Source organism: Ictidomys tridecemlineatus, chromosome 1 (genome assembly GCF_052094955.1).
Source record: "Ictidomys tridecemlineatus isolate mIctTri1 chromosome 1, mIctTri1.hap1, whole genome shotgun sequence".
In the NCBI taxonomy this organism is placed as follows: Eukaryota; Metazoa; Chordata; class Mammalia; order Rodentia; family Sciuridae; genus Ictidomys; species Ictidomys tridecemlineatus.
In genome coordinates this window covers 46659969-46674638 of record NC_135477.1, presented here as the reverse complement: position 1 = coordinate 46674638, position 14670 = coordinate 46659969, and the positions used below count along the sequence as shown (strand labels likewise).

Sequence of the window (14670 nt, the reverse complement as noted above, 5' to 3'; positions counted from 1 at the left end):
ATACAATGGTCTAACAGGATCTTTATGATTCTTAATGATGATGAAACTAGGATTCACCCTAGTATCTATTCTAGAGTTCTGGCCTTCATAAATGCATTGAACACATTCTTAATAAAGTCATTGGTAAAAAAAAAAAAAAAATAGAACAAAATAGGCCCAGAGTCCCTCGAACCTGCCTCTAGAGCAACTTGAGCCACTGATCAGTGTTCTGCAGGCACATTTTTGACTCAGTTATGACTCTACCTAAAGCTGTCATTTCCCAGTCTTCTTTTCACCTTCCTGTCACAGGGATGTTTTTAGAATTTATTCAAAGTTATGTGGACTCTGGATACAGTATATATCTTCTGTGATCCTAGCCAAGCCTCTCCATGAGCAGCTGATCTCACAAAACCCACCTCAATGTACAAACGCTGCCTGAGAATCCATGCAACATCATACGGGTATATGTCTTATCTCATTCCACCAAGGGTTTGGGCAAGTTTGTTAGAATTTATAAAATATTAAGACTATGAAAAATTACAAGCCTTAAAAAATGAAGTTAGAAAGCAGGTACAGAGATCATGAGGTACCACTTAGGTGGGGCACAACTTAGTTCTGTGCTTCCTGATAGCAAGAGTAAAAGGTTAACATGATCAAATATGTCATTCATGTTGTCCTAAGAGAAGCAAATGCCAGTTTCCCAGAGGTATAATCTTACCAAAATCTCATACATGTAAATTTAGAAGCTCATGAATCCAAAGGGTAAAGAACCTATCTACTTAACTTCCCTTTTCAAACACAGGAAGAGGAAGTACCTATTTCTGGGTTTCTAGCTACTTACTTGTTCTCTGTAATTCTTCAGGTACCATATTTGAAAGCTTTCTTAGTGCTCTTAGGTAGGTTACACGAAGGCTTTGGGTCTAGTTAACTCTACTGTCTCTTTTCACTGGTCTTGGATTCAGATTTCTCATTCAGGTATTGAATTTTAATTTCTGCAGCTCAAAGATTATCAATTATGATGAAGTGTTCAATAGAGCTTTGAGGTTGACTTTGGCTCCCCAAGATATATTGCTTCTTGGTGTCAGCATCCATTCTGCTTTACATAGCCCAGAACCTTTTCTACCTTCTTCTATTTCTTAAAGACTTTTTTATTCCCTGTCGATACACTTACAGTATGGACTAGTGGATTTATAGCATTATGTGTAAATGTGTCTCCAGCTATGTGACTGGAATAGCAAACTACAGAGAAATATATAGAGCCCACTATATATGGTTCTATACATACTACATAGTATACATATAGTGATATATGTAGTTTTCTCTCTCCATCCATCCATCCATCCATCCATCCATCTATTTAAATAGGATATAAAAAATATGGCAGAAAGAAAGAATACCTCTCGTGGGTGCAGGTGAACAGAGTATGTAAAAATCTCTGTGCTGCCAGGAGGCCTTTTCCTGGAACATGATCGGCCACCCTGCTGATTCTCTTCTCTCTTCCTTCATTCCCTCTGGTTAGCTTTGTGTGGCTCGTCCTGTCCTTGTAGCTTTGGTCATGGCCTCTGTGGGAATGTAATTTTCAGACATTTCTCTAGGACCTGCTGTATGTCAGGTGTGGGAGTCGGGCAGGAGTAAAACAGGAACAAATTACTATTTCTGCTCTTCGAGGTGATTGAACTATTTAACCACTGCACTGACCAGTCAGAACGGATGCCGGGGAGAGCCCTGTCCATGGTGGCCCCATGCTGGGGTGGGTGGGCATTCATTGCTTAGTGGCTGGATAGTGAAGAGGTCTGAGGGCAAATGATAGGAAGGGTACGAAGAGCTATAGTCATTTTCCAGATGGTGAGGAGGCCTTTAAATATTGCTACCCTGGTATACAGCAGTGGCTGTCCCATGGTCACTCTTCTTGTTCTCAGACACGCTCCCCCACATGAAGATGGGGAGGCCTCTGACCATTGTCATCCTGGCCCCTGACCAGCACCCCGAGCTTGCTCTCCATCCTGCTCTCGGGATTCTCTTGGCTGATTTTCTGTTAGACTCTTACAGGCTCCTGGCTGAGAAGTAGTCCATTGGTGAGGGCACAGAGCCCTGGCTGCACCTGACAGCTTTCCAGGTGTGTGGACGGTTGCATCCAGAGTCCCTTTTGTCAGGGGCTAGGAGACAGCATCTAGGGACTCTCCAATAGAACTGGCAACAGCCAGACCTCGCAGCTCAGGGGGACTAGCCAGGGTGGTAGGCATGAGACATGTGGGCTGGGGCCCCTAGAATTTCCCTGACCTCTCCATGTGGACGTGTAGATGGGTAGAGTTGAGGAAGAAGAGGAGGCTTTTAGTGAGGATCTTGTTTTCTTTCTTCATTTGAGAATATCTGACTTTCCTCCCTGGACAGGAGACCAAATGTGGTTCCAAAGCGAGGTTTGTTTCACAGGGTCTGTGGTTAACTGTCCCCACCACTTGCTACTGATCTCCGGCCAGGCCCGGGTATCACCGCTGGTGCAGGTTGGGAGGGGAGAGAGATGGAATTCTTAGCACCTAGCTATATTAGGAGGTTGGACCCGGGGTTCTGGAGGTGACCTTTGGTGGTTTGTATGGCATGGTTCTCTTGCTGGTTTTGTGCTGGCTCTGGGGCGGGGGCGGGGGAGGGGCCACTACAAATCCAAATTTCCTCTGCCTCCAAGCTGTCAGCTTGCTCTGCCCTGGCCTTTCTCCTTCCCTATTCTCACCAATGGCCAACTTTCTGGGAAAGAATGAAGGAGGCTGAGCTCGCCCACCCAGAAGCAGAGGGGTTCCAGGGAGCAGTCTCCTCTGCTGGGTGCACTAACCCGCCCAAGGCCCTTCTACAAGGGCTCCCAGCCACTGGCCTAGACCCGGCAGGGCAGCAGCCGCCTGTTTAGTGCTGCTGTTTTTATAAGCTAATGAGGGCAGAGTGTGAGCCACAGGCGATGATGCTGGGATATTAACTGTGACAGGAAGCTTGATCATAATTATCTTAACGAGGATAGGGTTAATTACAGTGGAAACTTAAAAGTTCTCTCTGTTTGAATCCACTGGAGCCGAATGCATTGTGATGTTTTGTCATTTTTGATGTGACTTTGGAAAAGGCCCTGGGACTCTCGGCAGCCCAGCCACAGCGCGGCTCCTGGGGGAGCCTAGGAAGAGCCCTGCAAACTGAGATGGTACCTGTGGGTGAGATCACGGCAGCTCTTCTCCCCGTGGAGCGGGAGGCGGGAGGCAGGCGATGAGCTCTGGAGGTGCTGATTAAGTTTCCAGAGCAAACCACCTGCCACAGGGTGGACCCTGCTCTCCTTCTCCCTGCCTGCTCTTGGCGGCTCCTTACCAGGCTGGGAAGCGCTGTCTCCAGCTGGCTTCCCTGAGGAGTGGGTAAAACCTGGCTGGTCCCCTCACACCTACGACATCACAGCCTCTGCTAGGGAAGCTGGAAAATAACCCTGGATGACAGTCACCCATTCACCAGGGCTCTCATTTGGAGGTGTATTTTGCTGTCCACATACAAGGTTATAGCAGAGAAATTGCAGTCCTGTCCTCATTTTGCCTATTGCTGTCCCATCAAACAGCACAGGCCAGTGTGGCTCTCTCAAACCTTTTCTGCCTTGTCATTTCACTTAACAGAGCATATCTGTTTGTGGATATCTGGCGTATAGGGGTCTGAACTTAAAGATGGTTGCAAATAATTTATTTCTCTTACTTCTTTCTGGAAAACAACAAAAACAATAACATATTTTTTTTAAGTGAAAAATAAAGCCATCTTCCGGATGTACGCTTATTTGGCCTCCACATGCCAGGCAAGCCCCACAAAACCTCTCCTCCCTGTCTTCCCCTTCACAGAGCTGTGTTCTCTCTCCTCAGTCCCTCAGCTCTGAATTCAGCTGGTTCAATCACCAAGGGCATGCCATCCCATGACATGAAAACAGGGATTTATTAATTAGCAGTCGCCCATGCACACAGTTCCCTTTTTACTGAGCAGCTAATAACCCTACATGGCAAAAAGACTCTGAGACAGGTGATTTGAGATGGATTCTCCTGGCTCCTCTCACTGCAGTAGGAATGCCGCCCCAGAGAACCCTGCTCTCCCTACAGAGGTTGTCTCTGTGGGGGTAGGCACCCCGCTAGTGTGTCCTGTTTGTCCCTCTTCATGCTATGTCATTTTGTTTTATGCCTCCCCCGAAGCACTTTTGGAAGGGAGCTTTCTTCTGCTTGCCAGTTGCCAACCATTTGCTGATTCTCATGATAAAAGTATAATATTTGCATAACATAACTCAGGAACAATGTGCATTTGGATGCTGCCTTTGACCAGAGCCCAGCTGATGTTTGTGCACAAAAGACTTATTAGCTCCCCATAAGGCTGCCTGACTGGAGCAGCTCTGCTCCCCACTCCCCTCCCTGGCAAACATGGGCCTGGTCCTGAGAAGCACTTTTGGTTAATGAGCATCACTCATTGACCCCTGTGGAGGGAGGGACTTCAGAAGACCCCAAAGGTCCCCTACACACCTCTATGGTTTTGTCCATCTGCCCACCCCCTGTGTCCCCAACACATCCCCAAGCTCAGATCCTGGGGGGAAAATCAATGCATCAAAGAGGGAAGGAAAAGAAAGGAATCAGCCTTTGCTAGTAACTTGTCAGTGCCCTTAGTCTCTGTATGATCCTCTGCGCTAGAAGGAACAGAGTGCACAGTTCAGAACTGATCTCAGGGTGCTCAGATTCACACTGCAAGGACGTGGAGGAACTGAGGCAAAGCCCTAAAACTTCCTGCTTAGATGTGTCAGTGTTTTGCCTCCTGGAACCATGAGGAAAAAGGGAACAGAGGAGCAGGAAATGAAATCTGAAGACCCTTAGCCCAACACATGTGCAGCCCTGTCCTTCCACATCGAGTGGGCAGTGTTGGCTGTCAGAGGAGGCGCGCTCTGGGTGTTGGCCCCCCCCCAGGGGGGGGGCAGGACCACCCTGAGGACTGGCAGAAACAGGCCTGCAGGAGCTCTGGGCCCAGTGGCATCTGCAGATTTAATTACTTACAATGCATTTTATACCTTGCAAGTATCGACTCCCTGCTTTGGAGACTTCTTGGCAGAGGTAACCATGAGGGAGAACTGGATGCTTCAGGAAAGCCCTGGTGCTGAACTTCACACATGCTGTATACACACATTTGCACACGCAAGCATGCAGCACAGTAATGGAGGTGCTATCAGTAAATGAATAAATAGTGTGGACGACATCTTCCTGATTCGTCACATTTTATAGAGTAGCCAGAGATCCCATGCGAGTCCTCCCTCAGATAGACGTCGTAGCTCAGCTGTCAGCCTGTGCAAGCTCAGCACATATCCTGGGTCTGGCAGGTGAACGAGCTGGGAGTTTGTGTCTGCGTAAGTCTCTGTACTGGGCGGCTTTCTTTAATTAATGTCTGTGCACATCCAAGCAAGTGCTTGTGCAAAACTGCCCCCGTGTCCCGTCCACCCTGACCTCTTGTCTTGTGATGGGCACTCACGAGAGCCCATCAGATGAAGAGTTAACTTTCAGCTGTGTGTATAAGCAAAGCCGTTTTTCCCTTTCTGATACATGATTTCGCCCCCCTGAGCTGGGTCCTTAATCCTTTTAGATGCCTTTTATTTACTGCCTCAACATCTCCATTGCTAGGTCTACCCTTATTTTTTTTTCCCCCTTGCTTTTCAAAAATAAAGTGAGAAATTCACGTTCCATAAATTAAAACACTAACTTCAGGTCAAGAGCTTTTGAAGCAAAAAAAAGAAAATTCTCTCAACCCTCCTCCTCCCAACAAAACCCAAAACAAATAAAAAGAAATAATGAAAGAAAAAGAAAAGGCTCTCTCAGGCTGGAGCGATTATGTAATTCCACAGATGCCTTGCCTTTTGGGCAACCATGGGGACACTGGGCAGAAGCAAATTAAGTGATTAGTGAAGAAAAAAAGGCAGAGGGAGGGGAAAAAAGTGAAAGGATATGAAAGGAAAGAAAAGAAGCCCTCCTTGCCATTTCCCCTGCGACCGTCCAGAGGAGAACCGCTAAGAAATGATACTTGAAGTTATATTTATTATTGTAAGAGGGGTATGATATTTCTAGGCAGGAATGATGGATGACAACTTAAATTTGTGTCCAGGGAATGAAGGTGAACTGTGACAGAGTTATTTATCTTGGGAATGGAGGTTAGGGTCAGCCGAGGCTGGGTGCCTGAAGGCACAAGACATTGACAAATTTATCCTGCAGGCCGTATCTGAAGCCCTTTGTTTTGGATCCTGGCTACTCACTAAGTGACCCTCATCCTTCATGTTGGCAATGCGTGAAGGATGCGGTGAGTGCCAGCGGCCCCTTCTCCCCCCGCCGCCCCCACCCCGGCTCCCACTACTAATTCTTGTCATTCACTTTGCTGACAGGCACCAAGCCCAAACTATTCCCAGTCCTGAAAGGGAAGGTTAAAATATTTATTTCGGCTCATAATGGCCTCCCTGATTTAGTGCAGGATCATTTTTCCTGTTGCCTTTGTCATTGCAGGTCACTGGAAGGACTGAGCGCATTCAGGAGCCTGGAGGAACTCATCTTGGACAACAATCTGCTGGGGGACGACCTGGTGTTGCCAGGGTTACCCCAGCTCCACACCTTAACCCTCAACAAGAACCAAATATCCTTTCCTCTGCCTGTCGCCCCCACTCCTTGCCGCCCCCCACTCCCCGCCCAGCCCCACAGTGGTCCCCTCCCGCCCGCCTCCCCCCCCACCACCAAATACCTGCAAAATGTCAAATGAGTTTTATGTGTCAGCTAAATTAAAGTATGTGAAATACAGTCCATGGGCAGACACAGCGTTCTGTCTTCTGGCACCCGGGACACTTCAGAGTAATTTATTATAGGTCATTCATAAATGAAATGCACCATTATATCTTCCTGTTGCTCCATTTTAGTGTAGAGATCTAAGTTATGGCTGCGAAGAAATCTTTTTAATAGATAAAAATAGAGAAAGAAAATAATGTCACTGCTGCGGAGGAGGCGAAGCTGGTCGGGTTGGCTTGGGCTTGTGTGGGATAGCGACCTCTGGTGGGAAGTGGGAGGTAATGCCGCTAAGCAAACTTGGCCTTCTGGGTTTCTGGAAGGCTCTGGTGCAGGCAGGAGTAACAGTTCTGGTAAGAAAAAGAAGAGGAGCAAGAGCTGAGGTGGAAGAGAGTTATGACAGTCAGGCCTGGCTCTGTGCTCCCAGGTGTGTACCTCACTGGCTTGTGATAGGGACCTAGGAGCGCCATTGGGTCACGCTTCCCCTGAGTAGGTGCCCATTACAGACAGACTCGCAGGGGACTTACCCGCACTGGATTCTGCAGTGAGAACAGAATCCCGGGAACTTTTTCTGAGACACAAGCCACATAACTCCTTTGTTGTTAGAGTTATGGATTATCATGCACTAGAATGCCAACCCCACAAGGCAGGGAATTCTCTCCATCCTTCACACATAGAATACTGCCTGTCACAGAGTACAAGTTCCATAAATATTTGTGGGATGAACGAATGAGTCATTACCACTAACTTTTCATTAGTGAACACTCCCAGGCATCAGGCTCTATGCTACATCCTTTAAGTATATATATTTTTTCATTCTTATAAAAGCCCTGTGAGGAGGGTGCAGTTTTTCCATTTATCTAGAAATGGAGAGAGGTGCAGTATAGACCTCTACCCCCACCCTTGTCAGTCAGTTAACAAGATGCTAGGCCCTAGATTCCATCTCAGATTGTGGTTGTAGTCAGAGTTCTTTCTGTTCTCTGTGGCTCCAGAAGTTCAATTGCCTTGTTTAACTGAGAGAACATTTGAAACCTGGAGTAGTTAAATCACTTGTTCACTTACATGTGATAAGGTAGAAATAGAAAAGAAAACAGGGCATTTCCTAATAGATTGTAAAATAAAGGCAGATATACCTGTTAAGTTTGACTTGTATGCTTATGTCAGCATTTAAAGATATTTTGCAAAGCATTTATTAGCCATTGACTATTCTTCAAGCCATAAGTTAATATTTTCTTTATTTTGTATTGTCTCCATTTGCCCTTGCTGCTGTGACAGAATCCTGTTGAGTAGAACAATGAGCGTTTATTTCTCATAGTCTGAAAGCTGGAGGTTAGTATTTCAACATTCCAATTTGGGGAGACACAAACATTCATAGCTTAGCAAGTATGCATCTCGCGGCCATTATTAATGGCCACTCTAATAGAGAAGTAGAAGGCCTCTAAGTAAATTCAGTCTGGGTCACAATGACGTATCTGGTGGGGGGTTTCCCTCTTCTACCCTCTGGTCAACCAGGTTTCCTAGTCATTGTTTGAAAACTTATTACAGCTTATAAAACTTACTACAGCTTATAAAACATTTATAGCTAGTGTGTCCTGTGGCTTCCTTAGTGGTCTTAGGAGATCATATGGATGATATTCTCAAATCAGTCAAGGAGAGAAAGAAAGATTATTAGACTAGAATTTGTATGATATGGTTCATCCCCTGGGTCCCAAGACTCATTTCCTGTGGCTCATGTCACTGGTGAAAAGCAGAGTCCACAGACTTGGGGTCATGGGTCAGTGTAATCATATTTAGCTGTGTGGCCTTGGACAAGTCATTCTCTGTGACCTCTGTTCTTATTTTTTAAGGAATTAAGTTGAATTGAATGATGGTTTTATTCTTGGTATTGTAGACACCAGAGATTGGTGAGCCTCTTGGATCCCCAGCATTGAGAGATTATCTTTTACGTTTGGTTGGGCCCTTTCCCTACTCCATGTATCATTTTTCACATCATGTAGCATGATGCTGAGAGAGTAATAGAATGGCTGGGAGGGGCTGTAGAAGAAGATGCCACGAAGCTATAAACATGACTAGGTATGTCATTGTGCTATTGTGGTGCACTTTATTATCAGTAGATACAGAAGCCAAGGGTTGGCTCTCTCAGGATGCAGCATGAATTCTTTCCTTTTTTCTTCTCTGGTCTGTTGGACCAGAGTTTCATGAAGATGAGATTCCCCATCTGCTTGATCCAAAAGTCACAGAATGAAAGACAGGTAAGTGCAGGCAACATCATATGCCATCCTCTTAGTCTAACATTTCTGACTCCATATTTTCAGCCCTCTAACTCTCTTATCTAATTGGGAAAATGCCCCAGGTTCTCAAACAATTATTAGGTTCCATTTTTCTGTTGCTTCCCCATGAAATACCTTATATATGGGCTTTTGCTACATAATAATCCACCCCAAAACTTAAGGGATTATAACAACAAATGTTTTGTTTGCAATTCTATGGGTCAACTAATTGGCTAGGGCTCAGCTGGATGGTTCTTCTGCTGGTCTTACTTTGGATAACCCATGTCACCACCATGATTTGAGACTGTTGGAATGGATGGGCGAAATGGTCTTACCCATATGTCTGGAAATGGGTGCAGGCTGTTGGCTGAACTGCTTATCTCTAACAGGCTGCCTGACCCACATCACAGGAGAGGAGGATTCCAGCATAATGTCTGGGGTACAAGTACTTTGCAAGTATTTGTATTATGAAAGCAAATGTAGAACAAATGTGGGTATAGAGAGGCACAGCTCATTCCCGCAGCAATTTTCTATACTGGCATTTCATCTCCTTTAAGATTTTAGCTTCATTTTTGTCATGAAGGGCACCAAACCAATTAACTATTGACCTCCGAAAAGGCTAAGTATTAGCTTTTTCTTGTGAATTGAATCTTTCCGCACATTAGCAATCTTGCTAGTAAATGATATTTTTTCTTTTAAATTCGTTTGTGAAATTTATTTTATTCTTATTTTTTATTTTTTGGTTTTGGCATCTGTAGAATGTTTTTTTTTTGCCCTCCCTAATTAATCTGAGTTATAAATCAAGATTTTTCCATTTTGATTTTATTCACTTTTAACTATGTCTAAAGAATGCTCTGTTTACTATGCTCTGGAAACTTGGGTTGTTGGCTTCCTTTTTCCTTTAGCAGGTGGAACTGTCTCATAGTATTTAAGAACAGGCTTGGAGGCCAGTCTTCCTGCTCTTGTACCTCAAGTCTGCCACTTGCTGCATGACCTTGGGCAAGTTACATAACATCTCTGTGCTTTGATTTCCTCTACAAAGTGAGGAAAATAACAGTACCCACCCCATAGGTTTTTGTAAGAGAATTCTAAATATCTAACCAACATTAAGTGCCAGTAACATAGTAAATGTGTGTATATTGCTACCACTATCCTAGAGAACTGTATGAACTTATCTGACTTGGTCCCCATTATAATCAAGGCCAGAATACATTTGTTTGACTTTTATAATTTAATATTACCTTAATATTCTACGAATTGGGCACCATTTTTCTTGTTTTTGATGAAAAAAGCTAGGAGTGTAAGCTTTTGGATGTCATGTAGATTGTCAAAGGTGGGGTTCAGTCTAGAACTCAGGTATGCTGATTTCTAGCCCCAAAGTCTGAAACTCAGGGAGGCAGTCACTGCACAAAGAGAGGGACTTAGATGTGTCCGTTGCCTGTGCCTACCATGGTAAGGCCCTGCTCCAGCTAGGTCTGAGGAATTCTCCTCATGAAAGAGATCCCAGAGCCCACACTTAGTAGCACCAATCAACTCCTCCCACCCGATCTGTGTACCTTCTGCTTGACCTCTCATATTTGTTATATCTCCCCTCTGTTCCACTTTTGTTTAGCTCTCAGCTTTGGTATCTTGCCTGGAATCTCTGAAAGCCTGGTTGTCTCAGGTAAGCTCTTTGTCTCTTGCTTTGAGCTGTCTCACCTTTGGTTCATTTAGAATGGCCAGGTAGTTACTGGCCATGAATCCTTCTCTCGGCCCTTATATTTTCACCTCTCTCTCCTACCATCAGCGTGCACACACTATCCAAGACTCTCCCAACATATCATAAATGAATGTCAACCATATCATAAATGAATATTCAACCACAAGTAAGGGACCAAATGAAAAAAAAATCTGAAAACATACATCTCTAATTTTTACACAATCCAATGTTCTCCCTGGTCTTCCCTTTGAGGATTACACTGACATCATCTGAAATCACATTCATTTTGTGATTCCCTGTTTGCTTTAGTACATTGTCTGAAGAGACAACAGGGTTTGAATTGTAGCATTGGATGGAACAAAGAATGCTACACGTTACACAGCTGGGCTGTGGTGAGCAGACCATTGCATGAGTCAGAAGACAGGCCTGAGCTCTGACAGCAATTTGCTGTCCTCTTGGGGGAAGTCTCAGTGCCTTGTCAGGAGCCTTGGTTTCTTTATAAAATGGGTAATATAATATGTACTTCAGAGTATTGTTGAGAAATTTAAATGATATAGTTATATGGGAAGCCGCTTTGTGAACACCCAAAGATTTCATAACTTCTTATTACATTTTACTGTTGGTTAAATCTTCAGTGCTTTAAAAACTGAGCCTATATTGAAAGTAATCTAAGGTACAGAGCATAGCTGGATGACAGCACATCGTGGTCTCCCCCAGAAACATATAAGACTCTCTAATTTTTGTGTTAGGAAATCATGAGTCCTGTTTTCCCCTAGAATGCAGTTTCTTTAGGATCTAAGTTTGAATCCAGATTCTGCCACTTATTGGCTATGACCTGTAACCCATTCCCTTCATTGTTATTTGGATGTGATAAGGACTGCTGCTTGAGTATAGATCTAAATGAGCTAATATGTCTTTGCACTGCATATTTAGCTTTCAAAAATCCTTCATTAGGATTATCCCTGGTTAAAATCCCCCCAGGGTGTCAGAAGCTACCCTTTGACCTAGAGCTCAGCCTAGAGTGAAGGATGAGCCCCTTCTCACCTGGGAGACCACTTTGGACCTGAGCAACTGGATCCACAGGCCAGAAGGCTCCCCTCCTCCTTCCCACTCCAAACTTGCAAGGCAAGAGGCTGCTTTGATCTTGGACCCTCCGCAGAAAATCTCCCTTGGCAAGCCCAGCCACGACAGCTGGGCTCCGTGATGGCAACTTTCTGTAGACAACGTTGAAAAAAATCTAAACGCCAAGTCCTCCGGAGAAGAGTTGATGAGGGAAACCAGGTGTGTGCTGAGAATCCAGCTGGAGAGAGTTGTAACTCTGCCAAGTAGATTCAATTTTTTTTTTTTTAAAGGAAGAAAAGTCACTCTTGGGAGAATCCCTGAATCCGTCTCCACTGCCGTGGTCTTGGTCAGCCAGAGACGCGGAGTTTCTTCCACTGATCGCCTCTGGTTAATTTTCCATGCAACTTGACAAAAAGGAATATGACAAGTTCTATCTCAGCTCGCAATCAGGCAAGACAGGGCTGTGTTTGTCCTTGCTGACCCAGGGGACTGAGGAGCCAATTAAAACTCCTTCTCCTATTTCATGCTGTGGTGGTGGAATCAACACAGAGATGAAGAGCAGCCCCAGCGCTTGCGGGGTGAAGGCGCTGGGGCTTCCTGGCTGGTGTGGGTTTGGGGGGAGACCGCCCGGATCAGCCCCCTTTATCACTTTGTAGGTTGTCAAATGATGGCATTTCTGTCACACAAAGTGTCCTAAATGTGGCAGACTCTGGGAAATCCTCTGGATTCACTGGCATAGGATGGCTGAAGCTTCTTGAAGCCTATAGACCCTTTTCCCAAAGAATTCCCATGACCAGGCGTTCAGAGGATCTCTCTTCTTGGTGTTCGTGTAAAGACAGGTTCAGGTTTTGTGGGGTGTGAAACTTGACTAACTTGAAGAGTCCTTCCTAAGATGAAGGTTACATGGTTATAAATGTATGAAAAGAATGTTTATCTGAAACAAAAATACATGAAAGAAAACTTTAAAAACTTTAAGTGAATAAATCCCACCAATGTCAAAACACTAGAAAAGAAGCAATCCTTTTAAATGAAATATGCCTATATGGGAAGTTTTTCCCTATTTTTTTCCCCCTGCAAATTCCCTTCTAGCTTCATTATAAGGCATGAAATTTTGTGATGTTTTCTGTAGAAAAAAAAAAAGATAATTTCTTCTTAGAGCATGAATGATTGAAGTTTTGATTTTTATTTTTATAGTTGAGAAATGTTCTATTTCACTGCTGCTGTGGGTTGGATAAGTTTTGCACAAAGGTCTGTGTGTTAATGGCTTGGTGCCCAGGGTGGCCCTGTTGGGAGGTGGTGAAACTGTTAGGAAGTGGAACCTAATGGGAAGTCCTTAGGTCACTGGGAGCATGCTCTCAAAGGGGATCATGGGACCAGGGCTTCGTTCTTTATTTCTCTTTCTTCCTGGCTCATGAGGTGAGCCATTTGCTCTATTACATATTCCCCACCATTACCATCTGGTATGCACACTAAAGGCCCAAAACAATGGGTCTACCAGATCTTGCACTGAAACTTTTTAGCACTGTGAGACAAAATATACCTTTTTTTTCCCTTTATTAGTTGTTTATCTCAGGTATTTCATTATAGTGATGGAAATCTGACTCACTACTATTCATTATTGGTAGTTTCACCAATGTACCGTCAGTATAACTTTTGAGATGATTTGATTTTGGAGAAACTCTTACCCATTTCTTTCATGTTTGAGCTTTTAAGATTTCAGAACATTTTGGTGAGGGATGTTGGTGTGCATGTGCCTTTGCATGTAGGCACATGCTCAAAATCTTCTTCTTCTATGTTTGAATTGATGAATTTGTTAATCATTGCATCTTCAGTTTTATCCTGTCCCTGCATGTTGGTGTCAGCCTGGTGAGAGGTGGAACTATTACTGGAAGTCATTCCTACTGAAACTGTTGTAATAATTTAATCAGACACAGACGTGACTGAAGGCTACGCAAATACATTCTACTAAGTAAACATGACTCCTAGAGAGTTCTCCTTAGCCAGATCCCAGGATTCCCACAGCCATTCCTTTTGTTACCCAATTCAAGGGGAAATGTGATGGAGAAAGATAATAATTTTAACTGATTTGCATTCAAATAACCAGTTTTGCAAACTTTAAAAAAATAGTACACGGCCATGTGACTGTGTCAGGAGGGCCTTCCCCAAGGCTTTGAAAGGGCCCTGTGTAAGCAAGGAGCCCTTCACACATATGCCTTAATAGCTCTATATTAAATCTACCTATGAAGACTCCAATTAAAGTAGGTCTGCTTCCTTGGTTGGTGGCATGCTAAGCTTCTGCTTGGTCATCACAAACTGTTGAGAAGAGACTGGGATTGCAGTCCAACCCCCTTGCCCAGTGTTTTCTCAACTTAAAAATCTTACCAGTTTTGAATTATATTTACTCCAACCTTCATGCAGTAGATGAAGAAGAACTAAGCTTTTAGGTTTGCTCTAACTTAAAAGGTTTGGGTGTGACTTTTCTATATATAATAGAGAGGGCTTTTCTTAGATCATCTAAGTTCTTCATGCACATAAATAATTTGAATCATTATGTCAGTACCATGTTGACAGCCAAACCTCTTGCAATCCCACAAAATGAATACTGTGTTGGCCAGAGGAGTGATGAGTTTGTTTGGTATCCTTCCTGGAAAGTGGTCTTGGCCTTGAAGTTTTATGACAACCTGACAGGCATGAGCTACAGTGCTCCTTGTAGCATCTCATGGGTTCCATGTGTGGGGTAGAGGTTGGAGCAACCCATGAAGTACTGGGCCTTGGGCCTCTGCAGGTCCAGGTCCAGGCACAGAGTACTTCATCTGGGTGACACTGTTGGCTCCCGACCAGTTTTAGGTACTGGATAGGGACTTAGAGA

At 44.3% G+C, this 14670-nt stretch overlaps 1 protein-coding gene and 1 long non-coding RNA gene across 17 annotated transcripts in view; both read left to right on the top strand.

Moving 5' to 3' along the window:
• Positions 1-14670, top strand: part of Lrmda (leucine rich melanocyte differentiation associated) — a 994383-nt gene that overhangs the window by 546366 nt on the left and 433347 nt on the right. For 13 of the 16 annotated variants that reach the window (XR_013435025.1, XR_013435024.1, XR_013435022.1 and 10 more), the window contains one exon: positions 6501-6629. The exons of 1 other annotated variant lie outside the window; for it this stretch is intronic. Coding sequence is in view for 12 of the 15 variants with exons in the window: in XM_078039765.1 (XP_077895891.1) it covers positions 6501-6629 (129 nt within the window). In the remaining 3 variants the exon portion in view is untranslated. Of the gene's footprint in view, positions 1-6165; positions 6301-6500; positions 6633-14670 lie in introns of those variants that run through there. 2 more of the 16 variants (XM_078039750.1, XM_078039699.1) reach the window with 2 other exon arrangements.
• On the top strand, positions 6648-9121 carry LOC144375343 (uncharacterized). Its single transcript, XR_013435033.1, has 3 exons — positions 6648-7197; positions 8046-8099; positions 8963-9121. It is a non-coding gene; the product is annotated as an uncharacterized LOC144375343 (long non-coding RNA).